Source organism: Drosophila teissieri, chromosome 2R (genome assembly GCF_016746235.2).
Source record: "Drosophila teissieri strain GT53w chromosome 2R, Prin_Dtei_1.1, whole genome shotgun sequence".
Lineage (NCBI taxonomy): Eukaryota > Metazoa > Arthropoda > Insecta > Diptera > Drosophilidae > Drosophila > Drosophila teissieri.
The window spans coordinates 7,220,507-7,247,054 of NC_053030.1; the positions used below are offsets into that span (position 1 = coordinate 7,220,507).

At 45.4% G+C, this 26,548-nt stretch overlaps 10 protein-coding genes across 17 annotated transcripts; 6 read left to right on the forward strand and 4 right to left on the reverse strand.

The window, feature by feature from the left end:
* The first annotated feature begins 141 nt into the window (after positions 1–141).
* Positions 142–1,851, forward strand: LOC122613449 (elongation factor Ts, mitochondrial). Its single transcript, XM_043787637.1, has 3 exons — positions 142–718; positions 831–1,079; positions 1,184–1,851. Exons 1-3 carry the CDS (start codon positions 542–544, stop codon positions 1,712–1,714), a joined length of 957 nt encoding a protein of 318 aa, XP_043643572.1. The 5' UTR covers positions 142–541; the 3' UTR covers positions 1,715–1,851.
* Positions 1,852–2,355: 504 nt separating this feature from the next.
* On the forward strand, positions 2,356–3,303 carry LOC122614277. The gene is made up of 2 exons (XM_043788815.1): positions 2,356–2,831; positions 2,972–3,303. The coding sequence occupies exons 1-2, from the start codon at positions 2,390–2,392 to the stop codon at positions 3,202–3,204; spliced, it is 675 nt and encodes a 224-aa protein (XP_043644750.1). The 5' UTR covers positions 2,356–2,389; the 3' UTR covers positions 3,205–3,303.
* A 681-nt stretch (positions 3,304–3,984) lies between these two features.
* On the forward strand, positions 3,985–14,464 carry LOC122612601 (villin-like protein quail). 2 transcript variants are annotated; one of them, XM_043786330.1, is made up of 7 exons: positions 3,985–4,465; positions 11,356–11,565; positions 11,623–11,825; positions 11,881–12,793; positions 12,857–13,855; positions 13,942–14,139; positions 14,201–14,464. In XM_043786330.1, the coding sequence occupies exons 1-7, from the start codon at positions 4,439–4,441 to the stop codon at positions 14,312–14,314; spliced, it is 2,664 nt and encodes an 887-aa protein (XP_043642265.1). In that variant the 5' UTR covers positions 3,985–4,438; the 3' UTR covers positions 14,315–14,464. The 2 variants fall into 2 exon arrangements, with proteins under 2 accessions (XP_043642265.1, XP_043642264.1); XM_043786329.1 differs by lacking the exon at positions 3,985–4,465 and adding an exon at positions 9,106–9,420.
* Positions 14,465–14,867: 403 nt separating this feature from the next.
* LOC122614819 lies at positions 14,868–15,083 on the reverse strand. Its single transcript, XM_043789480.1, has 2 exons — positions 15,017–15,083; positions 14,868–14,956 (listed from the first exon to the last, which is right to left on the reverse strand). The coding sequence occupies exons 1-2, from the start codon at positions 15,081–15,083 to the stop codon at positions 14,913–14,915; spliced, it is 111 nt and encodes a 36-aa protein (XP_043645415.1). The 3' UTR covers positions 14,868–14,912.
* Positions 15,084–15,218: 135 nt separating this feature from the next.
* LOC122612830 lies at positions 15,219–15,638 on the reverse strand. Its single transcript, XM_043786679.1, has 2 exons — positions 15,383–15,638; positions 15,219–15,268 (listed from the first exon to the last, which is right to left on the reverse strand). The coding sequence occupies exons 1-2, from the start codon at positions 15,636–15,638 to the stop codon at positions 15,219–15,221; spliced, it is 306 nt and encodes a 101-aa protein (XP_043642614.1).
* LOC122612828 (mitochondrial inner membrane protease ATP23 homolog) lies at positions 15,626–16,896 on the reverse strand. Its single transcript, XM_043786677.1, has 3 exons — positions 16,766–16,896; positions 15,976–16,699; positions 15,626–15,918 (listed from the first exon to the last, which is right to left on the reverse strand). Exons 2-3 carry the CDS (start codon positions 16,621–16,623, stop codon positions 15,718–15,720), a joined length of 849 nt encoding a protein of 282 aa, XP_043642612.1. The 5' UTR covers positions 16,624–16,699; positions 16,766–16,896; the 3' UTR covers positions 15,626–15,717.
* A 3-nt stretch (positions 16,897–16,899) lies between these two features.
* LOC122612827 (glucosidase 2 subunit beta) lies at positions 16,900–19,057 on the forward strand. Its single transcript, XM_043786675.1, has 2 exons — positions 16,900–18,037; positions 18,130–19,057. Exons 1-2 carry the CDS (start codon positions 17,035–17,037, stop codon positions 18,771–18,773), a joined length of 1,647 nt encoding a protein of 548 aa, XP_043642610.1. The 5' UTR covers positions 16,900–17,034; the 3' UTR covers positions 18,774–19,057.
* A 35-nt stretch (positions 19,058–19,092) lies between these two features.
* Positions 19,093–19,982, reverse strand: LOC122612829 (ragulator complex protein LAMTOR3 homolog). Its single transcript, XM_043786678.1, has 2 exons — positions 19,823–19,982; positions 19,093–19,763 (listed from the first exon to the last, which is right to left on the reverse strand). The coding sequence occupies exons 1-2, from the start codon at positions 19,864–19,866 to the stop codon at positions 19,433–19,435; spliced, it is 375 nt and encodes a 124-aa protein (XP_043642613.1). The 5' UTR covers positions 19,867–19,982; the 3' UTR covers positions 19,093–19,432.
* Positions 19,983–20,064: 82 nt separating this feature from the next.
* Positions 20,065–22,755, forward strand: LOC122612831 (conserved oligomeric Golgi complex subunit 5). Of its 2 annotated transcripts, XM_043786681.1 has the most exons (4): positions 20,065–20,219; positions 20,284–20,907; positions 20,961–22,031; positions 22,090–22,755. In XM_043786681.1, the coding sequence occupies exons 2-4, from the start codon at positions 20,302–20,304 to the stop codon at positions 22,666–22,668; spliced, it is 2,256 nt and encodes a 751-aa protein (XP_043642616.1). In that variant the 5' UTR covers positions 20,065–20,219; positions 20,284–20,301; the 3' UTR covers positions 22,669–22,755. The 2 variants fall into 2 exon arrangements, with proteins under 2 accessions (XP_043642616.1, XP_043642615.1); XM_043786680.1 differs by having other exon boundaries at positions 20,139–20,907.
* A 590-nt stretch (positions 22,756–23,345) lies between these two features.
* LOC122612171 (apoptosis inhibitor 5 homolog) lies at positions 23,346–26,533 on the forward strand. Of its 6 annotated transcripts, none has more exons than XR_006325598.1 (9): positions 23,346–23,556; positions 23,643–23,804; positions 24,120–24,653; positions 24,729–24,929; positions 24,990–25,192; positions 25,261–25,447; positions 25,516–25,834; positions 25,890–25,973; positions 26,027–26,533. XR_006325598.1 is itself a non-coding variant. In XM_043785610.1 (8 exons), exons 1-7 carry the CDS (start codon positions 23,488–23,490, stop codon positions 25,783–25,785), a joined length of 1,626 nt encoding a protein of 541 aa, XP_043641545.1. In that variant the 5' UTR covers positions 23,346–23,487; the 3' UTR covers positions 25,786–25,834; positions 25,890–26,533. The 6 variants fall into 6 exon arrangements, 3 of the variants coding, with proteins under 3 accessions (XP_043641545.1, XP_043641544.1, XP_043641543.1); XR_006325597.1 differs by having other exon boundaries at positions 25,516–25,785; positions 25,847–25,973; XR_006325596.1 differs by having other exon boundaries at positions 25,516–25,973.
* Positions 26,534–26,548: the final 15 nt, after the last annotated feature.

The window sequence follows — 26,548 nt, forward strand, 5'->3', positions numbered from 1 at the left end:
TTTGGTTTCCAGCCGTTTCGAATCGGTTGTAACCGGTAAGGGGTTGTGGTATCCACTAAACGTCATGTGGCAACCGATAGAGCACGACTATCGATAGCACGTGATCAGCTGTTTGACACACACGAGCCTTACCGGCTCTTTTGCCATCCCTAACACCCGAATTGTGCAACACGGAAAATTGACAAAATTTTCAGTTTTCAAATTATCTGCTCAATTCAAACGCACACAAACTCCGGAAAATAACCAACCGACACTTACCCCACGGTTTGGCTTAACTCGCGCCGCTACGCGATTAATTCAACTGACTCGACCCGAGCATACGAAGGAGTGGAAATCAAATGCAAGTCACACACAGGGTTATCCGTTGTTTAGAATGAATTGATTTTCCGGACAACTACATAGCGACAGGTCGGAAAACGGAAAAACAAACAAGCCGGCGAGTTGCCCTTGGCAGCAGGCAAAGAGCAACAGTTCAATCCACACACAACTCACGCTAGAACCCCAAATAATTTCGGCTACACAGTAAACTTCGGCTGGAGAAATGCTGCTTCAAAAGATTTTCACCCGCGCGCTTCACTCCACGAGGCAGCTCTACGCCGGATCTGGCGCATCCGGAGGGCTGGAGAAGAGTGCCCTGGCGGCCTTGAGGAAGAAGACCGGCTACACCTTCGCCAATTGCAAGAAAGCCCTGGAGAAGCACAACAACGACGTCGGATTGGTGGGTACTTGGCTAATGTTTCTCTTGTAACCGGAAACAGTAGCTATGTAGTTGCGCCGCTTACAAACTACTTTGTGGTCATATCATCCCTACTAATCACCCCACCTTGCAGGCTGAAAAGTGGCTCCATGAGCAGGCCCAGACGCTCGGCTGGTCCAAGGCCACCAAGGTCGCAGATCGAGCCACTGCCCAAGGTCTGATCGGAGTCCTCATCCGCGGCAATCGGGGCGCTATGGTGGAGCTGAACTGCGAGACGGATTTCGTGGCCAGGAACGATACCTTCAAGCGGTTCGTAGACCACGTCGCCTGCATGTGCCTGCACTACACGGACTTGACGGACTTCGATGGAGATCTGTGGAAGGTGAAAGTCGATCTACAGATGATTCGCGCAATGTGTGGCTAAATTCAGCAACCATTGCTAAGAGAACGAACTTGCTAATGAACGAATTTGTATATCCTTTCCAGCTTGGCTTCGATGCGGACGCACTCAAAAACTTGCGCACGGAGGAGGGACGCACACTGGGCGACCACCTGGCCCTGCTGATCGGCGCCATCGGAGAGAACGCCACCATCCGACGGGCCCTGTGCTTTAAGGCCAACAACGACCTGAGACTGGTTGGCTACGCCCATCCGGCACCCACCAATGTGGGCACCACGGAAGGCATCACTCAGGTGGGCAAATACGGAGCGATCGTAGCCTACCGATCCACGCACAACCTGCTGGACTTTGAGTTCCACAAGAGCATCTGCCAGCAGATCGTTGGCATGAAGCCGTCGAAGATCGGCGAGTATGACAAGGACAAGCCGGCGGAGAACAAGGACGACGAGACGTGCCTGATTCACCAGGAGTATCTGCTCGATGCGGACAAGACGGTGGGCGAGGCCTTGCAGGAACACAACTGCGAGATCGTGGACTACCATCGCTTCGAGTGTGGCGAGCAGACGGAACGCAGCCTGGAGGCGATCATTCGCTCCCAGCTCCAGAGCAGCAATTAACTAGCCATTAAGCAGAGTCTAGATCACTAAATTGTTATTAGCACCAGCTGAAGATTGTTAAAACCGAAATTCTGGACAAAGTTCTGGTCAAAATTTGCATGTGAAACAAGTAAAACAACCACGACGATCAGATCAGATCAGATCCGCCTCCGTTATTTGAATACTCCATGCGTCATGGCAAAAAATTGGGGTGACCAAGGGAAATGCGTCTGCGCAGAACGGGAAGCACGCTTGAGCGGCTTCCGGCGACTGAAGCAGTGGAACCCGCGGGAAGAACGGGCGACTGGACAACGCCAGCAGAATGAACTGTTTACAAACGTGTTTTGTTCTGCCGCTCGTAATTGCCCACTTGGTCATGCGATAGCCCAAAAGAAAGAGCAAAAGGGAAAGATCTTAGTGGGGGCAAAGGCAAAACGAGCACCAAAATAACAAGTGGGGGTACGCAGTGCTTCTCTTACTGCTCTATCTTACTGCTATACCTGCTTAATAACTTAACCGAGCCTCTCGCTTGGGCGCAAGTTATAGAAATATGAGTACATTTGGTCAGGGAGGGAAATCAATTGCCAACAATAAATGAAATACTTTCCTGCCCTAAGAAAGTTTGCAGCACTGAGCTGTCATAAAATATGACTATTAGTAAAGTAGGCCTGTCAAAATCCCTTCTGTCATTTCATTATGGCCAATCATCAATCTCCAATTGTCGTGAGAAATTCCATTGCCGACATGGACTACCTGGACATTGAATCCTTCCGCTCCAAGTACAGCGACATCACCGTCACGGCCGTGCCAACGCGCTCCAAGGCGGACGAAGAGCCTGCAATGGCCACCGACCAGGAGACGACAGTCAAGCAGCATGTGCCGCGCGTGGAGATAACGAGAGTGAATGGAGGTGCCCCGGCAGGTGGTGGCTCCACTGCGAATCCAGCGATGATGCAGCGCAACAGGCAGCAGCCAAACAGCGCCGCACTTGCCTACGCCAACGAGTACAAGGAGGTGATGGCCAAACTGGAGTACACCAAGTACATGCTGGCCCAGCTGCAAATTATGTCCGCGGCGAAGGGAGGGGGCAGTGCAGGTGCCTCTGGCCTTGACTTCGATCTCTATGGCACAGCTACAAGTAAGAAAATGGAGTAAAAGGAATAATTAGAAGCTAGTTCTTTAGTTATTAAGATGTATTCTAAGAATGAAGTTCTACCTTTGGTTCCATCTTAGTGTATATAACTATAAGTCCCATCCTCAAGATCCCACACTTTCCAGATCTCGATGAGAACGCCAACGTAGTGGACAAGTACGCCGAACTGCTCAACGTCCTGGGGGAATTGCGCTCCAATCTGCCGACCGCGATGGCGGGCCTAAGGGCTCCCAAGGAGCGCCTGCAGCGCGACATAGCCCAAGCCAGGCTAAAAGTGCGCCAGTGTCTCCTGCTCCTGCAGCAAGCAGAGGAGGAGAGTGATGATGCCGACTTCCAGGGCGCCCCCACCAATGAGTGACGAGTGACGTCATGGCTCACATGTACATGTACATATCCGCATTGTTAACGACACCTCTCCGGGATTGCGAGTGGCACGACAATAAAAGACTAGAATAACAAAAGCCATCGGGGAGTTCTGGGAACCCTCGGTGTTCACGGCTTCGACTATGATGGTGGGGCAATGGCTTTGGAGTAGCCAAATACTATGACCAGGTGATACTAGGTGGCCGGCATTCTGACACAAGCGAGCAGCGGAGCGCGAAACTTGTCCACCAGAATGTTGGGAACGCTAACTAACAGTTTATACCCTATAACTGGTTTATTCATTTATTAAACTCACATACTAAGGGACTATTTACGATTTATTTGATACAATTGTACTCCCTTTTTTAAAGAACTATCTTTCATCTTTCTTATTATTTGGTAATAAGTTTATATGTAATATTTCAATTAATTATGGAATTTCGTACCTAACCTACTATTTAGTGTTAATTACTTTGTACAGCCTTTTGTAGGACGTGAATGTACAATGCACTTTCCACATCTTGAATTTGCAACTAATGCCCGACCGTTATAATTATCCATCTTTTCCTCAGTCAGTTGTTATACAAACTCTTGCAATTGTCGAGCATACCCTTCGAAAAAGTTGGCCATGGTCAAAGTGGAACTCGAAAGGGTCACATTCACCAGCGTCGGCAGAGAAACACACCATTGTACATAGCAAGTACATACATGTATATGTATTTATGTATGTTACATTTGAGTATGTATGTATGTAACTGCGATCGGAGCGCTTCAATTGAAGTTCAGTTCACGTTCAGTCGCCAGCCGACTTTTCACGGGTTAAGTTAGACTTAAGTCAAAGGCACCGATCAGCGACCGGATCGCACGAGTATATCCTTTTGCTTGACTTCCGCTTTCGGGGCGTTTTTGGCGTTAATTCGGGTTAATTTGTTTGGAAAGTGCGCAAAAAATAGCAGTGCCAAAAAACGCGTTATCACTTGTGTGGCGCTCTCTTTTCCAACTAACGGTAAACTGCGCGAAGAAGCGCGCCAAAGCGAATTGCAAAAAAGGCGGCCAAACAAAGCGAATGCCAAAAGGTGACAGCCATAAACACAACAAATAGTCCGCGAAGTGCGAAAAAGTTAATTAGATTGTTTGGTTTTGGAGTTGCAACCACAATTGCGCCTGCACCAGAGGAAATCAGCGAATACTTTAATTTGCATTGCAGCAGCCGCAAATTGGACCGCAAAATGCCGCCGTTTAATTTCATCAAGCAGGTGAGTGCGAATTAATTAGGTGTTGCCACACATTTATGGTGCAAAGTAATTAATTAAGCGTTTGTGCGGCAAGAAATCAGCGCTGACGAGATGCATTTGCTGCAACTGGCGCTGAAATCGATAACGAGATAAGTTACCCAATCGAATCTACATACAAACATATGTTTGAACATACATGTACATATGTACGTATAAAGGATATTTTGAGCTAAATTGAAGTAAAGTGGTAACTTAAAGGGTGAACCTGGATGGAGAATGGGAAATTAGGCAACATTATAACGTTAACGAGCTTAGATGGAAAATTGCAATCTTTTATCCCTAAATCATGATCACTTATAGACATCTTATTATGCAAAAAAGTCATTTCAATTTGCGGTATGATTATTTCTCAACAGTGTAATTTAGATCACCCAATTTCCCTATATCAACAAGCCATAGGTGTTACCAAATTTATCGAGGTCATGTCCCTGATAAGAGCTCACTACTCTCGACCTTGCATCTGCTCATCAATTAATTGCAAGAGCACACAATATATCATCATCACTTTCCGTTCAATCTGAAACGACCGGGTCTCCAATTTACCATATCTTTGGAAGACAGGCGGCACACAAGAGACGTGTCTAAATGGCCAACTCCAGACAAAGAAAACGTAATACGGGAAATGGTAAACCAATTCGAGTGGACGCGGACCAAAACTAATGAAGTGCACAACGAAAATGGACTCATCTGTGGCGCCCAGCTGGAGACCCCGAGAAGTGGTGACCCCAAAAGAGATTATGCGTAATTAGGCGGCTTCTGGCGATGCTTGAAGATAGCTTCCGGTGATTAAATGTCCAAATGTGAAACGAGATCTTGGGAGAACTACGAACAACGAACTACGCACCAGCACGAAGCCAAAGAATCTAAACCAGCATCTGCATAAAAAGCCAAACAACCCATAAAGGTGGGAAGAATTTCTACGCAACTCGAGGCCCAGCCCATCCGCAGCTTTCTTTATGTTTTTATGGCTTTTCCCCCACTAATTTGGATTTATTTGGATCTTAGTCTTGGCCGCTGGACAGAGCTGGACAGAGGAGCGTTTGAGTATAGACGGCTATCTTTTAAGGGCCTGCCTAATGAATTTCCGAGCAAACGCTTTTCCCAACTCGTGTGATAATTAAGACGAATGACCTCTTAGTTAGAAAGTTATTGCAGCACAGCTGCGTGTAGTCCGAGTGTTTTCCTTTGTTTTTAATAGATTATCTCGGCGTTTGCGCAGCTGAACTGAACCCGAACCGAAACCGAATCTGGTTATATTTGCATTATTCAGTTTTTAACTCCGGGTTAATTGCATGTGGAGTAACAGTTAAGTAACCGTTAGGCAGGGTTTACTGGCTTATGGCTCCCAAATGCTCAGCTTCCAGCGCAATTGTTGTCCAACTCTTCACTTCCTACGATTTCAATGAAGAAATTATTTTTGAACTCTTCGTGCTTAATTCACCCACACTTTAGCTTTTCGTTTTCTGTTTTTTATTTATTTTTTTTTGGCGTGGGAAGCCGACAATACCAAATTGTTGCTTCGAGTGGCAAACAAAAAGGGGGGAGCGAAAACCACAGGAAAACTGGAAAACAACATCTGCAGTAGCTACTTTGAGAAAAGTGCGGCAAATCGACGGCGGCTGTAGAAAATCCAATTCGATTTTCAATCTAAAGATCGAACGCCTTTCGAAACCATTGTGATTTGTGGTCTCCAGCTTTGTGCCCGCCTATCGCAGCTAATTAACCATTTATTAATGCCTAATCAAAAGCACTGCCAGCCAAACACCTGTTGTTGTAATTAATATTCGGCTTTTGCCATCCGATCTGCCGACGTGTTTGGCTTAAAAAGGCTACAGGTGGCGAAAAGTGCAATTAAAAGAGCGTAGATGCAATGCACTTCTTTTCCTGGACATATAATTGCCTAAAACGTTGCTTAACTTTAATTAAATGTTTCATTTGGTTAATATGGTTTTATTTTCATTTTGTAGATGTTTTTAAATTACATTTCAATTTTCAGTTTTGTTTGAAATCTTTAATCTAAAAACTAATCACTTCATGATTAGAAGCAAACTTGTATAGCCACAACTTTATATAGTTTAGCTATCAGCAAACTTGTTACTTGTATGTTATATTAAATCCGTGATATAGTTCACCATTTTTACGAGTTTTGTATGTCTTTATCAACTGTTGCGTATGTATTTAAAATGTCGCGTTAAAGTTCCTCGTCGAGAATGGTATACTATACTGGTATACTATTTCTAGCCCACCTTTACTTTCCAATGCATCGATCATGGCTCAAACTGCCAGTAGGTTCCCATTGAGAGGAGTCGGGTGGGGCTTGGTCTGGACCTGAATCTGGATCTGCGTCTGCGTCTGGATCTGGAGCGGTTGGCAATTAATGTGGTCTGCTTTCAGCCCGAAGATCAAGAAGCCACTGACAGCGGCATGATTGCCATTCCTTGGCCATCTTCAGAATTGGCTAATGAAAAGGCTGGAAAAGAGCAAAGATCCATTGGCACAATCACCGCTAGGGTAAAACGGAGGAAAACAATAAGAGAAAAACTAAGATACAAAAGCGGTACATTGCCGGCTGGCAGTTTCCCGTTGGCAGTTGCGGAAAATGAAAATGCCACCAGTCGATGTTGCATTATTGTGGCGCTTTTCAGACGCTTTTCCAGACTTTACGTAAATGTCGCGTGTGGCCACAAAATGGTCCTAATGTGTTTGGCAACAAAGAGAGGCAAACAATCAAATAGTTTGCTGCCTTTTTTCGGCTTAAAAGGAAAAGTCAATTGGCCTGGTCGTTTGTCTTCTTGCGGGTTGACGTGTGTAATTATCATAAATCGTAAATTGCATTTTTCATCATGCTAAAAGTCGCACATTTTCAGCTGGAAAAAATGCTTTGCATTTACATTCGCAATTTACATTTTCATATACAATTGCTTTCATTTTTTAGTTATGTTTTCGCCATTTCCCCAGTTCACGCCTCAACCTCAACGGTTGATTGAACTTGTCAGAGTTTTGAGTTGGCCAGAGTTGGGGAAAAACATCATGGAAACATGAAACATGGCTAGCAAAGAGAGTTGTGTTTTTGTGCTTTTGTTTTTTGAAAGGCATCGCATTGTCTTGCCAAGATGCGGATACGTGGATACGCAGATACAGAGATACAAAGATACAAAGATACACGGTTCTCTGGGCCAGACCCATTAGTGTCTTTCACGCTTTGGAACACACTGGAAAACCATTTCGACTCATTACCGAGTCATACACAAGGCATTTTCGACTTAATTGAGTCGAAACTCGGCTCCGAATTGCTAAGCAAATCGCTGCCAAATTGCTACCCCCAAATAATTTAAGCGCTTTTCTCCCGCGCAGCTGGTACCCCCCATGCTCGATCCCCAAAATCCGATCTCCAAAATCACCCTCCAGCCGTGTTAATGATGGCTGTCAAATGGCCGTCTGCCACTCTCCAAACATAAATCATAAAAGTGAGGACTCAAGCCAGTCGAGCGCGTCAGCTCGGTTGACAAAAGCCGTAGGAAACCCGAGAGATGCAAATCGATGGAGTATACTGTATGCAACACCGATATGGACATAAGTACTTCCCCCATCGTCGAGCTCCTCTGTTTGTGCTTCATTGCCTGTGGAGAATGTGAGTGCAGCGGAAAGTGTGGAGTCAACGGGGAACCAGTCGGTTTCTGGATACAAAATGACGAAGTGGAGTCCACTGGGTAGAAGCATTGATACTCTTTTGGTGGGGCATCGAATGTTGCTGGGTCTAAGTAGGTGTTCGACGAGTTTAATGCTCGTTTTAAGATTGGTTAATACACTTTGCATAAGTTTCCTTTGGTCCATTGTATTTGTAATTTAAAATTCGAATTCTAAGAAATGATTAAAATTTTAATATGAATTTGTTTCTGAAAAAAAACTACCTGGCAATTTCACTTATGATTATTAAATTCAATTCCGAATTGAAACCAAATAATAATCTTTTGATACGAAACTCCTGCCTTTAGCTGATGGAACCGCAAAACTCCCTCATCTAAGCAAATGTTAACCCGCAGAAGGCTAATAGAAGGAATTAGCAAACACCCCGAAAGAATTTGTTGAGACCCTGTTGCCACCACTTCCCCGTAGCCTCTAGCCCTAAGCCAGGTTTCGTTGGCCCAAGAGCAAGAGCAAAGCGCAGGCAAAGTTAAAGAAACGGCCAAGAAACCGCAACAAAGTGCGCTGCGCTTTCTGCTTTTCTCAGCCAGTTCGGTTGGAAACTGAAAGGTTGGAGAGGAAAACCGACAATCTAACTGATAATTTTCATTCATTTCTGAGTCACACAGTCGCTGGTGCTTCCCACTTGCTCTTTTGGCTCGGAGCTATTGGCCCGATACTGCGATACTGCTATACTGCGATACTCCGAAGCTGGCCTGGCCATAAACTTGGAGCGCGGCATTTCGTGGCGACCAGTCTGCAGTTGGCTTTCTGCTGGCAAAGACGCTTCGCCAGAGACTCGGGAAAACCTCCAGGGGAAAAAGAACGCGAACCGCGAGTGCCTGAAAACCGAATACGAATACGAACCGTATCGAATCGAATCGGATCGAATCCAGGCTAACATTTGGCTTAACTTTCAATTTCGGCTCTATTTCGGATGAGTTTTTTGGGATATCAACACCCATTCAAAATTTTTTCTGATATTTTGATCCATCGCTATTAATCTGGCTGCGCGTGTGTATGAAGTGAGTTTGTGGCGACGTTCGCCGTTCAAAAGCGCTGGGAAAACGAAAACTCGCAAGGATTTCACTTTGAGCCGCGCTGCTGCCGGCTTCCATCGGAATTGCCATCGGTTTTGAGAGAAACAAAACTAGTTCAAGGCAGCTTAGCAGTATCTTTCAGATACAGATACATCCGCGCACATGGAGCTATCGCTGTCACCAAAAGAAACGGTAACTACAGGCTTTTCATTATGCATATTTCGAGTCTCGAATCTCTCCCATCAGCTCTCCTATATTTACCTGTATCTTGTACAAGTTTATTTAGCAAGTTTCAGCTGTTAATTACGAGCTGGCCATTATTTGCTTATCAATTACAATCCATTTTGTGTCTGACGATGGTGTTTGGCCAGGTCTTGTAAAAGATTTGTTGACACAATAATTAGGCGGAAAATTAATAAAGATTTTCCCAAGGAAATGGACAGTCTTTTATTCGATATAATCAATTGGACAAGTTTTGTAATATCATTTGGGGCAATTTATTTCAGTTTTCTATTAGGCTTGATCTAAGCCACAAATTAAATTATCTTTATTTACTTGCAATCAGTCCTTCCTTAAAACTCCACATTTTTACACATCTTCGAGCTTTGTTTGTGTAGTAAAAGTAAATTGATTCTTCGAGAGTTTAAAGCAATCGATGGCCTGCAATTAAACTTTGAGCACCATCCATCAAGTTAATAGCTATACCGCAAGGAAAGTAAAAATTGAACACAATAGCTGTCGCTGGAGCTGAGCGCCAATCTGTACCCAAAATAGTCGGGTATCTGAAATTATTTTTGGCATTCAGCACCTTATTCAGAACATTTCGGCGATCAGCTTTCGCTTAGATTATTGTTGCTAATTGGCGGCTGTGAAAGTCTTCTCTAAAAACAAAGTATGGAAAAAATGTTATAATTTGCTAAGCGGTCGGCAGAGAAAATTTACTAGTGGCACTTTTTTATACGGTTTTTTGTACGAGAGCCTGACAAATGTAGTTTAGCTGTCAACAGTGAAGATCAATCAATCACGGAGCCAGAGAGCTGGAAAACCTGGTTAACCCAAGCGCCCAGTTAAAGTAATCCGAGTTATTTCACCATTCGCCGGCGACAATTAAAATGCCTTTGTGTTATGTGGTGTGCAGCGCATTTTATGCATTGCTTATTTATGAGCGGGCCCAGAAAAAGGCAGTCATTATTATTGTAATTTCTATGAAATGTCATTTTGTGGGAGTAGCAAACGCTGCCCGGCGAAGCATGAACTTGTTTTTGGTCACTGAGCACGCCACTATGTAATCATGTAGCCATGTATGTAGCGTCCAAATGAAACGGCTCCAGACTGCAGACTCCAGATTCGAAGTCAAAACATTAATTAGCCAAAGGCAGCCTAATGACCCCAAACCGTTAGCCGAGATCGAGATCGAGAGGAAGATGCAGTGCATCTGTGTCTATTGTATGCGTATAGGCACCCAATGGCTGCCACCACTTTCCACTTTGCTGCGTTTCATAAATAAATAAAAACCAAATGTTCGACGGCGGCCAACAAAAACTGGCTGCACCACCAACGTGATGTGGTTAGATGTGGTTCACGCCCGCCCCTGTTCACTTTTGGTTTTCACTATCACTTGCGCCTCCAGTCGGATGCAGAGCACTTCTGCAGACGGGTTCGGGATCGGGCTCGGGTTCGAGTTTCTGGTTTTCATTTTTCTTTCGCTAATTTTGAGCAATTTTTTCTCAATTTTTGCGTTCATCCTTGGGGTTGTGAAAAGTGTCTCATGACAGCAACAATTGGCGATCGTTTGAAAGGTGTTTAATGTCGTGCCAAGTGCTGTTCAAACAACTTGCTTGTGGCATTGTCACCTGGCAGAGAAAACAGGAGCACCGAATGGTAATTGCACCTGAAATTTCGTTTAATAAACCTGACTTATGCGATTGGTTGCCTTCAACCTGAACTGAAAACCTCAAGCTCATAAAGAGAAGTAGCAAAGAAAAGGAGTGTCTTTTTCAGTAGTTTTAACATGAAACAGAAATGTGATTTTAAATTCAACTATTTGGCACAATACGTAACAACATAGATGATACAAAACTCATTCCATTAAGGGATCTACAATCTAAAATATTTATTTACTTAAAGGAGGTCCGTCCCAACACCATTCCGGACTTAAAGGTGGATGCCACATTCCGGAAGGTGGCCAAACATGCGATCACCTTTGCCCTTTGGAAGATAGACGAAGATCGCTTGGAGGCAGTCCCAAGATCGCATTACGGAACCTTCTACGATGGCTGCGCATACATTATCTATGCAGCAAGTTTGTCGGGGCATTATGCCAACCACGAAACCATCGTAAGTAGTTTGATTGTCTTGTTTAACCAACTTTTAAACGAATATTCGTGCTCATAGACACGCGAACAGAAGCCGAATGTGGTTCTTGAGCGATACATCCACTACTGGTTGGGGAAGAATGTAAGCGAGCAGAATCGATCCAATGTGGTGCATAAAATTCAGGAGCTGGACTCGTATCTGGGAAACATATCCTCTATTTACCGGGAGACCCAGAATCTGGAGAGTGCGAGATTCCTTTCTTATTTCAAGAAGGGTTACGAGTGAGTTATAACTTTCCGGCAAATGGGGATACAAATAATACAGATTCCGTTTCAGTGTTCGATCGGGAGCTCTTATAAACGCGCCCAAGAGGCCACGCCTTTTTCAACTGTACGCCCGCAAGTGGCTGCGATCCATTGAGGTGGCCACCATCGATTGGTCCCACTTCAACTCGGATTACATAATGGTCCTTCAAACGGATAGCCTTACCTACGTATGGATAGGCCGCTCCAGTTCGGGAATCGAACGACGAGATGCCCTCGACTGGGTCCAAAAGCACTGCAGTGGATCTGCAATCACTGTAGTCGATGATGGATATGAACAGGCCATGTCCCAGGAGAGTAAGGAGCTGTGGAACTCCCTGCTTCCGCTCAAGAAACGGATGGTCTGTCAGGCCAGCCACTTGGTCAGCGAATACGCCGACTACAACAGCAATAAATTCCGCATCTATAAGTGCAATCAACGGGGAAGGCTGCACCTGGATCAACTGGATGTGGGCATGCCGGCAAAAGATGACCTAAGCGATGCCCATGGAGTCTATTTACTGGACAATTACGGCCAGAGCATTTGGATGTGGGTAGGAGCGCAGGCACCTCAAGCAGATGCCCTTTCTGCCATGGGAAATGGAAGAGCTTTTGTTAAAAAGAAGAAGTATCCAGATAATACGTTGGTGGTGCGAGTTTTGGAGGGTCACGAACCGGTGGAGTTTAAGCGCCTCTTCGCCAACTGGTTAAATGTTTGGCAGGAAAACACCAGGGGTCACAAACCAGTATCCACAAAGTTTGGAAAACTAGATGCCCATTCCCTATGTGAACGCCCTAAAATGGCTGCTGATACACAGCTCGTTGATGATGGCAGGGGTGAAAGAATAATCTACCGTGTTTTGGGAGATCAGGTGCAAGAGGTACCCATCTCGAAAACGGTTGTGTTCACCACCAATGCCAGTTTCGTGGTCAAGTACAGCGTGCAGGTAAGAATAAGCTCAAGATGCGTTTACAATATTAAAGTTCACTTTTCTTGCTATAACTTTCAGTGCGCTACTGTTGTTCCCGCGGATCTGGCCTCCGTTGGCATTAAAACAATCATCTACCAGTGGAATGGTTCGGAGGCCTCTGCGGAATCTATTTCCCGGGCGGACAAGTTCGCCAAGGCCAGTTTTGATGCTCTCAAAGAGCCTGGAATGTTTGTACAGCTCTATGAGTTCGATGAGCCACCGCACTTCCTTCAGATCTTCGAGGGAAAACTTATTATCATGCGCGGTCAGCGGAGCGAGATGCCTTGCAATGGGAGCTCTAACGTCTTGCTGGATACCTTTCTGCTGAAAGTTTACGGCGATGCTAGCTACAATGCGAAGGCTGTGGAGGAGACACATCTGTCATCGATCAGCTCCAAAGATTGCTATGTGATCAAAACGAATCATGTTTGGGTGTGGTGCGGGCAAAGTAGCACGGGAGATGCCCGCGAGATGGCCAAATCGGTGGGCGCACTACTGGGGGAAAACTCTCTGGTCCTCGAGGGCAAAGAAAGCAAGGAGTTCTGGCAATCGGTGTCTATGTACTTCAACCAAACTCTAGTGATCAATGGAAATGGGAACTCGTGTTCTAGCAGCACCAGTAGCAGCAGTGGTGCTGGAAGCATGTGCAATGGCAGCTCCAACGGTGGAAACATTTCACCCACTCTCAGCAATAATTGTTACTTAAACACCAGTGTTCCGAGTAAACCGAGACCTCCTGTCCAACTATTTTTGGTCTGGTGGCAACAGAGTTCGCTGAGATACGAGGAGATTCTCGGGTTCGATCAGCAGGATCTCAGTTCCGATTGCACCTATATTCTGGACACTGGCAGCCTCACCTACGTCTGGTTGGGATCACAGGCTCCGAACCAGGAACGCTACACCGCCATTGCCCAAAGTTATGTGCAGAATGCTCCATTCGGACGCAGATCAGCGACAGCGTTAGCTGTGGTCAGGCAGTTTCAGGAGCCAAATGTTTTCAAGGGATTCTTCGAGTCCTGGCAGAACGATTACGGCAAGGTAAAGAGAATATAATATTCAGAATTTTCCATAAAAAAGGTTTTTAAGACTTCAACTGCTAACCTAATTATGTTGGATAATTTTAGAACTTCCTTTCCTACGAGAAAATGCGGAAGGATCTGGGGAAAGAAGTGCCCAGCACCTGTAGCCTCGCAAGCGAAGGATCAGCTCAGATCCTTAACAACAGACAGAAGGACTTCGATGGTCACAAAAAGTATCCATTAACCGTGCTCATCCAGGAGATGGACATGCTGCCACCAGAAATTAATCCCCTAAAAAGGGAGGTGAGTTCATCTAAACATCCATTTCCATATCGGTTTTTAAAAGTGTCTTTTCCACGCGCAGGTTCATCTCACGCACGATGATTTTGTGTCAGTGTTTAAAATGTCTTTTTATGAATTTGACGAGCTGCCCAAATGGAAGAAAATGGAGCTGAAAAAGCAATTCAAACTTTTTTAGGCTCATTAACTTGTTGAAATGAATGTAACGAGTGCGCACTGTACATACTCCTCACCTATAATGAATACTATGAAGAGATAGTAGCTGTTGAAGCAATTTATGTTTAATATACAAATTTTACGTAGACGTAATAAAGCAAAAACATGGAAATCTTAAAATTGAAAGATTAATATGTTAGCCCATGTAGGCCATCAAGTGGTTTCCACCTCCTCGGAGTCTGGTTCGTCCCCACTACCGGAACCTGGCAACAAAAACAGGTATAAAGGTATAGGTATAATATAAAAAAACTTACTAGGAAACAAGAGCCCGAAAATAAACTCAAAAATTCCACCGAGTAGATCCCAAAACATTTTCGATCCGGTGTTGTCAACGTTTTGTAACCAAGTATAATGGCATTGCGGCCCCAGAGCTGTTTTGACCCGGACCCCTTTAATGAGCCATGACAAAAACGCTCAACCAATTCGGACTTAATTCGAATCAGAAATGATTGCATGATTTGGGTCAAATATACAGAAAATATACGAGTATATGCCTATTGAAAAGCTTTTAAAGGTAAATGCTCATATCAACTTTATTTGCTCACGATCGCTGGTCTATTTCAATTGTAGTCGTCGTTATAATCGCCAAAGTACTCCTCATCGGCTTTATCAACAATAAATAATATGATTACAGCCCTATTTGGTAATATTACAAATTCATTACTTATGTCTGAGAAGAAGAGGTCGTTGAGGAAGCTCAAAAATATTTCCGGCAGCTCACAGCAGTCCATATTGTGGTTGTACTTTGGTAGCTTCACAATTTTGTTTTGTATTTATAGCTTTATTTTGAAGGTTAATTGTATTTTGTATATATTAGTGGATTAATGCACTTGATTACTTCTATTAGGTTTGCGGATTATCATTATCTAGGTGCTTGACGAATCATAGTCATCATCTGATGATGATGAGGTATCACCTGCAAAAAAACAGATTTTTAGGTGCGTTCCTTTTATTTATTTATAAATTGGCTTAAATGTCCGTTTTGTATACTATTTATCCAGCTCCACTTCTCCTAAATCCTCCAACTTACTGCCAAACAGCATATCGCCAATGATTTCGAATATCATTCCAATAATTTCACAATCCTCCATGCCTTTGTTTCTTCTGCTCTTAGAACTTACACTAAAAGCATCAGTCTCAACAGCCTTTTTTATATACGATCTAGTGCGATTAGTACTAATTGAATTTATCTTATGAACTTGGTACATTTCATGGCTAATCGTACATAATTTAATAAATAACCAAGCGATTAGGTTTACATATAAAACTGTCTGGCAGCGTGACATTCAAAATGCCCAGAGCTTTAAACATAGTTTTATTAAACATTGTGTAGGTACTTAAAAAAGAAAAGCCATATAAAACAATTTAATATACATCATAGCCATACATGGGTGCCTCCATGTAAGCCTTCTGTTGGTCCGTAGAATTGCGCCGGATTCTCCGCCCAATGGGCTCCAAGTCTGCATAGCATTTGGGGAAAACTCGCTCCACAGCAGCGATGGCATCTGCTTTGGACACATTGCGCACAGCGAGTACCGACGCCAGGGCTTTGGACTTGACGCAGTTCTGAAATTAATAAAGTTATATATTTAAGCTCGAAAAAGGGCAACCTATGGAACCCACCTGATGCGCTTCCTTGACATTAAAGGGCGAGGCATCTCCTTGGAACATTGCGCTCAAAAAGGAGCAATGCGCCAGGTTGGCCGCCCTGATTTCCGTGCAGGCCAGGTGATCCACGTTTCGGAAGTCCATATCGTTATTGCAGTAGTCGAACATGTGAATCATCTCGTGGGTGAGCACTCCATGGACCATGCTCTTATTCTTGGCCATATTCTGGCAGACCACGATCTGGTTGAGCTTGGGATCGTAGCCGCCGGTGACCGTGGGGTCGCACACTTCGCAGGAGATGTGTCGGCGCAGATCGATGGGACAACCGGAACTTTTCAGGGCTCCCATCATCAGTTTCACCAGCGGACCATTTTTGACACACCAGTAGACATTCTCCTCGCACTTGAAGCGATCGATGTTCTCCTGCCCCTCCATCCCGAACAAGACCCGTGTCCACTTGGGCTTGAAGGTTTCGCCCCTCCGCTCCGGATAAAGGTCATAGCCCCAATCCTTCTGAGCAGTGGTGGTTTCATCGGTGGGTTCCGTGCTGGCAGACGCTTTTTCCGCCTTTGGTGTTGGGTTTTTCTGGGCTGCGCCGGTGACTGCTTCTATTGCTTCCTGGGTAGTTGCCTCTTTGGCCCACACTTTAGTCAGGAACTCCATTATTTCATGGGCTCTTTGGTCCTCTACTTCTGTTAAATAACAAACCGGCAGCTGATTTGGCAGCGTTGCCACATTGCTGAAAAGAAAGTGGGTGAGCAGTGCATGGAGTTCTTAACCCTTCGGAAGTCATTTTGCATCATACCATAATACGTAAAACGTCAACGGAATTTAATCAAATTTAAATACACTAACCAACTTCCCAGTGCTGGTCAAACAAACTGATCCCCTTCAGCCTTTTCAAAGCTCGCTACTGGCTGCTGTTATCGATAGTCGTCTCCATTGCCATCGATAGTGCTGCACCGGCATTTTACGACTCGTAAAAAACCAAAGCAAATTCCACGTAAGATTTACAGCACTCGGGAGGCAGCTCAAATAGAAGATTAATTAGGAGTAGTACTAAGCACAGCCGAAATGCAAAGCTTGCAACTCAGCCAATTGGTGCTGGTGCCGCTCGTGCTGGCCCTGGTGGCCCTGAACGGCGGCTCTGCCGGCGAGGTTCCACGTCCGCTAGGTGTCTCCCTGGCCAAGGCTTCACTGTACCAACCACGGGCGGGCGAGAACAGTTGGACCTGCTTGGATGGCAGCCGGAGCATTCCCTTCTCCCAGATCAACGACGACTACTGCGACTGTGCGGATGGCAGCGATGAGCCGGGCACTTCGGCTTGTCCACAGGGCCAGTTCCATTGTCTGAACAAGGGTCACCAGCCGGTGAATATACCCAGTTCCCAGGTGCAGGACGGCATCTGTGACTGCTGCGATGGCAGCGACGAGTCACAGGTGGTCGGTTGCCCCAATACCTGTTTGGAACTCGGGGCAGCGGCTGCTGTCCAAAGGCGGAATGCAGCGGAGCTGCATAAGCGTGGAGCTGAGCGGCGTCTGGAGATGATTTCCCGTGGCAAGCAGATGAAGGCCGAGCGGGAGGCGCGCCGCCTTGAGCTGGACCAGCGACGCAAGGAGCAGGAACTTCTGCGCGCCGAAAAGGAGCAACTCAAGCAAACCGCTGAGGCTCAGGAGTCAGAGGCCATTGAAATCTTTAAGGAACAACAGCGGGAGGTTGATGCTGAAACTGCTCAGGCGGAGCGGGAGCCGCAGCAGATGCGCCAAGAGGCTTCTCTCACCTTCGTGCGCTATGACACCAACAAAGATGGCTTCGTTGAAGTCACGGAACTGATGGTCGACATGAATCTGGACAGAGATCGCAACGGCGTGGTCACTGTGGAGGAGGCCAAGTACTTCCTGGACGAGCGCGAAAGGGTGGATCTAGATGCTTTTGTAACGTTGGCCTGGCCACGGATTAAGCCGCTGCAAATGCTGGCTGAGGGTCTGTTCCAGCCGCCGCAGCCGGAGGAAGTTGCCCAGCAGGCAGAGGTTACCACCGAAGCGATCCAGCCCACTCCACCAAAGCCAAGCGAAGGTAATGATAAGTGAAAATAATTTAGCTCGTAAAGCAGAGATACAAATATTCTTTCAAGCCCATGAGTCATTATATTTGGTGAACAATTCCAGAACAAGCTGACCTGGCTGGCGATGATGATATTGAAGCCGACGAAGAGGGTGAGGAGGATCAGTACGACGATGAGGAACCCGATGTGGGCGTAGGCGAAGCCTCTGCGGATGTGGAAGAAGTCACGCCACCGAACTACGATCCCGAGACCCAGCGTTTGATTCAACAGGCCAATGAGGCACGCAATGCTCTTGAGGAAGTGGAGCGCAGCCTGCGCGAGATCCAGCAGGAGGTTAACGAGATTGACGACCAGAACAACAAGGGCTACGGCCTGACCGAGGAGTGGGCTGTGCACGATGGCCAGTGCTACAATTTCGAAGATCGGGAGTATGTGTACACTCTCTGTCCCTTCGATCGGGCTTCACAAAAGTCGAGGAGTGGTGGCCCTGAAACCACGCTGGGTCGCTGGGATAAATGGAGTGGAGAGCCCAAGCAGTATTCCCAGCAACAGTACACCAATGGAGCTGCCTGTTGGAATGGACCTAACCGTTCGGCCACCATCAACATCAGCTGTGCTCTGGAACCCAAGATCACTGCCGTCAGCGAACCCAACCGCTGTGAATACTTCTTTGAGTTCGAAACTCCCGCGGCCTGCGACAGCGAAGCTTTCCAGTCTGAGTCGGAGAATCTGCACGACGAACTTTGAAAGGTTCAACAATCGGAGATGAGCCAGAGAGAAATGTGTATGCTTGGCATGCGTAGACCAGAGTTTTGGGGATTGTATTTTAGTTTTAAAGGAGAATATCAATTTTGTCGAGATCATTCCCAAACTGCAGCAGGAAAACCATCAAGAATTGTAGCAAATTAACTCAGTATATGCATTTAAGCGAAAAGTACATCAAGTTTCATTCTGAATAAAGTGTAAACACCTAGTATTTTTAAAAGAGATATAGCGAAGCACATCAATAAATGAAAATGTTGAAATGGATGCTAAGCAATTGAAATAATGGAATGCATGATTCGGTTATAGACTTCCTTGGTTTCCTTGAGCGCAAACATTCTAGGTATTCTAGGTTACCCTGTACTTTCCTGAGGTGTAGTAAAAACTATTTTATAAGGGAGAAACTAAATAAAGAAATTTAATTGAATGTTCACATTTGGCGAAAAAAAATTGTCACCAAAACGGGGGACTCGGAATTTTGTTCATTTTTGAGATCACCCTTCGAATAATATGAAATAAATTCCCGGAATTGTACAATGGTGTTTTAGACTGGTTCCTAAGATTTCCAAAACTCATTCAGTTCTCAATAAAGTATAAACATTTAGTAAATATTAAAAGTATGCATATTACAGTGTAGACTAAATTCAGGCCTCGGTGACGGCCTGTTTTATGTCCTCCAAATAGCCATCCACCTGGTGCTCCAGGGCGAGAATGTGTCCCGTGTTACAGTTCTCCGCGCCCACAAAGGTCAGGATGAGCGGCAGCTTGTTCATCTGGACCACCTGGTAATTTGAGTACATGGAGATGATGGTCTTGTTCCTGCCCAATCCCAGTTTGCTGGCCTGATCGCAGGCGGTGGTGAATGTAGGTATGAACGAGGGCATCAGGGCGAAGTCCACGCTCTTCTCCTGGCTGACCCGCAGGAGGGGCACTCCGTCGCGATCCGTAATCTGAATAACGTACAGCCCGCTGACCCTTCGGGGAAAAATGATAAGTAAATTGCAGCAGGAAAGCCTTTCTTGTGGGATGTTTACTTTTGCAGCAGGCCATCTAAATACTTCTTGATGTCGTCCGACATGGGAAATGTGCTAAAGTGCAAGACTAGAAAACTTATGGCAACAATAATAAGTTTTTCTCCGCATCCAATTATTTACACAAAACAAACTGAGCAACAGCTGACCCAAATTATCGATAAGTTCAAGTTTCAGGGGCGTAGTCAGGGGCCAAAATAGAATAATTGCAACAGGCCTATCACGTTCAGATTAAAGTACGCAGTTAGGTTTTAAAATTGTGATTTGAGTACTAGCTTATTATACTTTCAAACAATATATACCTTTTATATGTTTAGTTAGAAACCCAGGCAAAATCGTTACCGCGTTATCGATTACAGGCCGCTTTTGGTTGCGTGGAAAAACAGTTTGTTTGTGCTATGTAAAATCGCTGCAACTAATGGAAATAAAAGTGTAGTACAAGCTTTTAATTCGAATTGCCATAGATTAAACCTTCCTGCACCATGGTGACTGGAGACCCGGGAGCAACAAAGTCCCCAAACGCCGCTGCTTCAGATGATGACGACTACACCGCATCCATGTCTCACCTGACCATTGGCCAGCAGATCCAGGAGCTGTCCAAACAACTGCAGAACACCAAGGAGGAGCTGCACCAGCAGGTGCGGGACAAGCACGGAGCTCTACTGCAGCAGGCCACCCACGCAGGACGCTTCGATGCGGCCTTAAACGCGCTCGCCGAGGATGTGCAGCGGGTCAGGGAAACTGGACACCGGCTGAAGAGCCAGGTGGACACGCAGTACCAGCAGGTGGAGAACCAAACGCAAGTGCTAGGACGTCTGCACGACGTCAGTCACCTGCTCCGCTCGGCCGGCACCTTACTGAGCCTCACGGCCAAACTAAAAGGGACCAAGGATGTCTTACGCCTGGCCGAAATCCACTTTGAGTTGGGCCAACTTATCGAAGACAAGGAGCTGAAGGACATTGATTTTATCCAGCAGGAGCGAGCTTATGTGATCAGCTCTGCTCAGAAGATAAGAAACCTCACGCAGATGCAGTTGGTCACTGGGCTCCAGGAGCGCAATGAAAATCAAGTCGTTAATGCTTTGAAGGTGGATATAACAAACATTTTTCAAGCATATACTTTACAGTTCCTCTTCCTCAGATCTTTATGAATTTTAATACGCTCGAAAAATCGCTGGAGAACCTATTGGCTACCTTTATTGCCGACATGGAGCAATCTCTTAAAGAGTGCTTTGCTGGCAACGATATATCTGTGCTGAACAAGTCGCCGACGCATAGCGTGAGCAAACCAGGTCCCTCGAGGGGACCGGGAAAAACTCCTCAGTTGACAACTACTCAAAACTTCCGGGCCAAGTTCTGGAAATCTCTTCACTGGCTGCTCTATGATGAACTTTTTGAGACTTGCACGCAAATCAAGCTGCTTAAAACGGCTCTCGAGCAGATCAACCAGTTCGGTTATACATCAGAATCATCTGATCAGTGCATTCCGCAGCGTTTTTGGCAGCAGGTGCAGCAGCTCCTGCGGAAATCCTTTGACGAATGCCCCCAGCATGTCACCCAGACCCTTCAGGAGGGACTCTCGAAGCTCCTGACCTCTGCTCGTGGCTTGGAGCAGCGTCTGCATGGGGAGTTTCAGTTTGACAACGAGCTATTTGCTCCCCTGGAAGTGGGCTACGTTAGCAAGTGTGCTGCCAACTTTAAGGCCTGTCTAGCGGGAGTCGATTTGCCCGGCAACGAAACTGTGGACAATTTCATTCGTGTAGCTTCAGCAGAGCTCAGTGCTGCTTTGATCGACTCCCGTCTCACGAATGCCATAGCAAATGTTTTTGCAGCCTGCGGAAAAGAATTGTGCACAAAACTAGAGGCTCAAATCAAGCTGGGAGCGGATTCTAAGCAGGTCGTGGATCTGCCCAACCTGCAGCAGCAGCAAAACACTCAGCTGGCGAATGTTCTGTATTACTATAAGGATTCAGTGCGTCGCATGCTTAGTGATCTTCAAGTGCAATTTGAAAAGACACCGGGAACAGCCAGGGAAATTATATCCCGATCCTTGGAACAGGCTGATTTGCTGATCGGCACCATTCTACAGCAGATAATGGAGTCGATTATTACGACCATTAGCATCATTGTATTGAGTATGCACAGGGAGCCCGGATTGAACTCGGAGAGGATGTCTACCACAGGTCCGTCGATGTACATGAAGGAACTGCAGGTGGGTGAAGTCTTGAATTTGATACTGTGCTAGTAATGTGTCTCAATAAAACTATTAGGAGTTTGTCAACCGATCCTGGTCGCATCACATCGCCCTGTTCGATGACAAGCTGATGACCAAAAAGTGTGGCCACGAACTGGCCAAACGTTGCATAGAGCTGTTCCTGCACAACCTGTGCATTCTGCGACCTTTGAGCTCATCCGGAAGGCAGCGTTTGAAACAAGACTGTCAGCACATGGAGCAGGCTCTGAAACCGCTTTGCCCCAATCTCGCCGAGCTGGGCAAGCCCTCACGTCTGCTAAGAGCCATGTCCTTGCTGATCGTTCAAACGGCCGAGGAGCTGGTGAAGCAGACAATCGGGGAGGACTCTCTAGTACCCAGTTATATAGTGCTGCTGCTGCTCTTCGGACACGCTGGAGCGGATCTGCAGTCGCCACACACCACGGCCAACTGGTCCAACGAACGTTTGATCGAATGGCTGGATGGGCACACGGCTGAACGGGAGAAACTGGAGCTGATCTCCGGTGCACTGCAGCGATATCGGGACAATGCCAGGCGGAAGAATATTCAGCAGTACGACGAAGTTTACCCCATGATGGTGGAGTATTTTGAACAGGCCTTGAAGGCAATTCCATAAATACCTAATGTATTTTGTACCTAGAACTATGTATGTAAGAGTTCGACTGTGGTTATAATAAAAATCTTCATGGAAACATTCAACGCACTCGCACGGAATTGAATTGACTTAGTTCCTCGCACTAAATGAAGTATAGTTGCATAAATTTGGGATTTTGGGTATTGTCATTTGGTTAAATTATCACTATTTTTAGTTATATTGCTAATCCAATATCAATGAACAGGTCTGTAAATTCAATAAAAACAAGAGAGAACGCTATAGTCGAGCTCCCCGACTATCTGATACCCGTTACTCAGTTAGTGGAAGTTCGAAGAAGAAACAACACTAACAGTTTTTGGCGGCTTGTGGGCGTTAGATTGTGCGTGGCAAAACTTTCAACTTTCTAGCTTTTATAGTTCCTGAGATCTCGACGTTCATACGGACGGACATGGTTAGATCGACATACATACAACGAATACTTTACAACGAATCTAGTATACCCTCTTACTCTACGAGTAAAGGGTATAATAAATCACTTCGAGTTACATCTTTTGAAAATAGTTATTTCTGAATATCGGTAGTTTTACATTTTTAAAATTATATCGTTCTGGATTCAAAACAACGGTAGTAGAAGTTTTTCTCACAGAGATATCGATATATTATCGATCTGGATTTTTGCTCTCCGGTGCTCTGGTCACATTCTCTCGCTCACCATTTTGTTTGCAACGTGAAAAACTAAGAGGAAAACGCTGTCACTCAGTTTATCTAATTCAAAAACGGTGTAAAGTAAACGACAGACGCTTAAAAACCCAGCAAATACAGTGATTATCGGCCAAGAAGATGGACAACATAGAGCGACTGTACAAGTGCTACGAGATTCTGTCCGAGGCGGGCGATAAAATATCCGAAGTAAGCCGCCATTGCAAAACGTGCCGCAAAAAACGGTATATGATATATGTACATACATATGTACGCTTTATTTCACCTTCTTGCAGCATGTGGATGAATATTCGGAGATACTTAAGGCCGTGAAGGGCACGTCGAAGGAGAAGCGCCTGGCATCGCAGTTCATTGGAAACTTCTTCAAGCACTTTCCGGATCTGGCCGACACAGCCATCGACGCGCAGTTTGACTTGTGCGAGGATGACGACACACAGGTGGGTGGAGCGCTAGAAAGCCTATGAAGCTACACAGATGATACACTGGGCTTGGAATCGTAGGCCTGTACGCAACTGATGGGATTAAAAGTACCGACATCTCCAAAATCCTTTAAATGGGTGGTGAAAAGTTGTTTGAATCGAATGAAGTGGTAAACTGTAATCTTGCAGTTGAAAAAAACAGTCCGATAAAATGCAAATGTATGGGATATATTTACACTCAGCCAGTATCTATCTAAACCTGTATTCCTTAACTTATTTAGAAGAAAACATAACACTTTAGCAGAAACCCAAACTAACCTTTAATCCCTTTAGATCCGCCGCCAGGCCATCAAAGATCTGCCGAAACTGTGTCAGGGAAACGCAGATGCCACCATCCGAGTGGGAGATACTCTGGCCCAGCTGTTAATCCTGGACGATCCCACGGAACTGCAGCAGGTCAACAACTCTCTGCTGGCCATCATAAAACTGGACACCAAGAGCTCCATCACCGGATTGTTTCAACAAATCGCCACCGGGGATGAAACGACAAGGGAGCGCTGCCTCAAGTTCATTGCCACCAAGCTGCTGACCATGGGCCCAACAGTTATTACCAAGGAAATCGAGGACTTCATCGTGGAGGAGATCAAAAAGGCTCTGCAGGATGTCACCGCGGATGAGTTCCATCTGTGCATGACAATTCTGGGAGCCACCAAACTGGGAAGCACTATCACAGGACACGCTGAGCTCGTCAAGCTGGCCACGGAGCAGGCGGAGCTTAATAACACAGACACGGACATCATTTCTGTAGACGATGAGGTGGTGGAGCGATTCATTCAGTGTGCCACTGCTGCGGCGCCTTACTTTTCGGTAATTTTTCAATAGCTGCACATGAATTTGCAACTTTGGCGAACTTCTAAATCTAATCTCTTGCCGTTTATATAGAAAACCATCAAATCCACGGCCTTTGTAGCTCACGTTTGCGATATACTGCTGCCCATCAAGACCTGGAACATGATCGCCACCGCAGTGTCGCAAGATCAAATTCAACTTAGATTACTTAAGGTATTCGCCGAGATGATAACCAACACAGACAAGCTGGACAATGCCAGCGAACGCATAAATGCAGTCTACCAAGTATTACTGGTGAGTACTTGGTACTTGGTAAATCGAGAAACAAGAGAATTTCATGTAAATATTTTGCAGGAATACATGCCTTTGCCGAAGCTGAGCGACGAGGATCTGGGAGATACCCCGCCCTCGTTTCAGTTCTCGCACGCCGAGTGCTTACTGTACGCATTACACACACTGGGAAAGAATCATCCAAATAGTTTAAGTTTCGTCGAGGATGCGGAAAAGCTAAAAGACTTTCGAGCTAGATTGCAATATCTAGCAAGGGGAACACAGGGGTAGGTTCCCACAAAAAGCCGTTCTTTATCTATAATTTATTATACCGATAATACTTGCCCTCTTGCAGTTATATTAAGAAGCTGGAGGAGGCGCTCAAGGGCAAGACCGGAGAGGAGCTTAAAACGGAGGAGAATCAACTGAAGCAAACGGCACTAAAGACGACATCAAACATCAACGTATTGATCCGGGATCTATTTCATTCGCCGCCCATATTCAAGCATGATATTGTGCTCTCCTGGATTATACCAAAACATGTAAGGACATAAGTTACGTTTACTGGAAACAACATGTGTATAAAAACGAAATCTTTTTGTACGCTCAGAGCAAGCTTGGCAAGCGCCATGCACCCATCACTTTTGGGGAAAAAGCCGCTGCGAACGGCAAGGAAAAGGATCAGGAGCCGGAGAAGAAGGCGCGACCATCCAATGATCAGAAGTTCTACTCGCCGCCATCCGGAAAATACTCGAACAAGGTGAACCAGAACTACGGAAACAACAATCGCACGAGACAACGCGGTGGTGGTGGCGGAGGCGGAGGAGGAGGCAGCGGCGGCGGTGGAGGCTACAGAAACAGGCGATTCAACAAATACTAAGTAAAGAATAGAGAGGCAGAAAAGCAGCAAAGAACTCCTCACTTGAATGGTTTGTCCCTAGTCCGTAGACTTACAAAAAATTACCAGATATTGGATTCGTGCAGAATAAACAAAACTGAAACGATGCTGCAACCAAGCAATTGAGCATTTTAAAGGAAACAAAAAGAATATAATTTGCCCAGAAAATGGTGAGTATTGCATGCAATTTTCAATTAACTTTCTCCCTTTCGTCTCCTTTCAGCGCAACTTATTCTCACGGAAAGTAAATGCAACATTTTTACATCCATTTTTCTCACACACTCACGCATTGCTTTTATTATTTTCGTGAAAAATGTTTTTGCTAAAATAAGTGTGAAATTTTCCAAATCACGCCACGCCTTCTTTTCATGCATTTCCCAAAAAAGGCGCTGGCATTGTTTTGAATTTATATCACGCTCCAGTTTCTACTTTCAATTCTGTCAAACGCATAAATATAAGATTATAAAGATAACCAGTTATTCAACTTCGCAATATCAATATATAAAACATAGTTTCAAGTCGGCGAAAAATCGAGTTGACCGATTTGAAGAAAATGATTTTCAAACGACAAATTGTTCGGAGAATCGACATTTGTTTTAAACCTATTAGTTTTTATTTAACATGTAATCAAATTAACAATTGTACCACTTAGAGATGCAACTCAGCAAGAAACCACATAGAAAGCATACATTTCTAGAATTCAATAAAAGCAACATTAAATTACATGCAATTGCGGATACTTGTT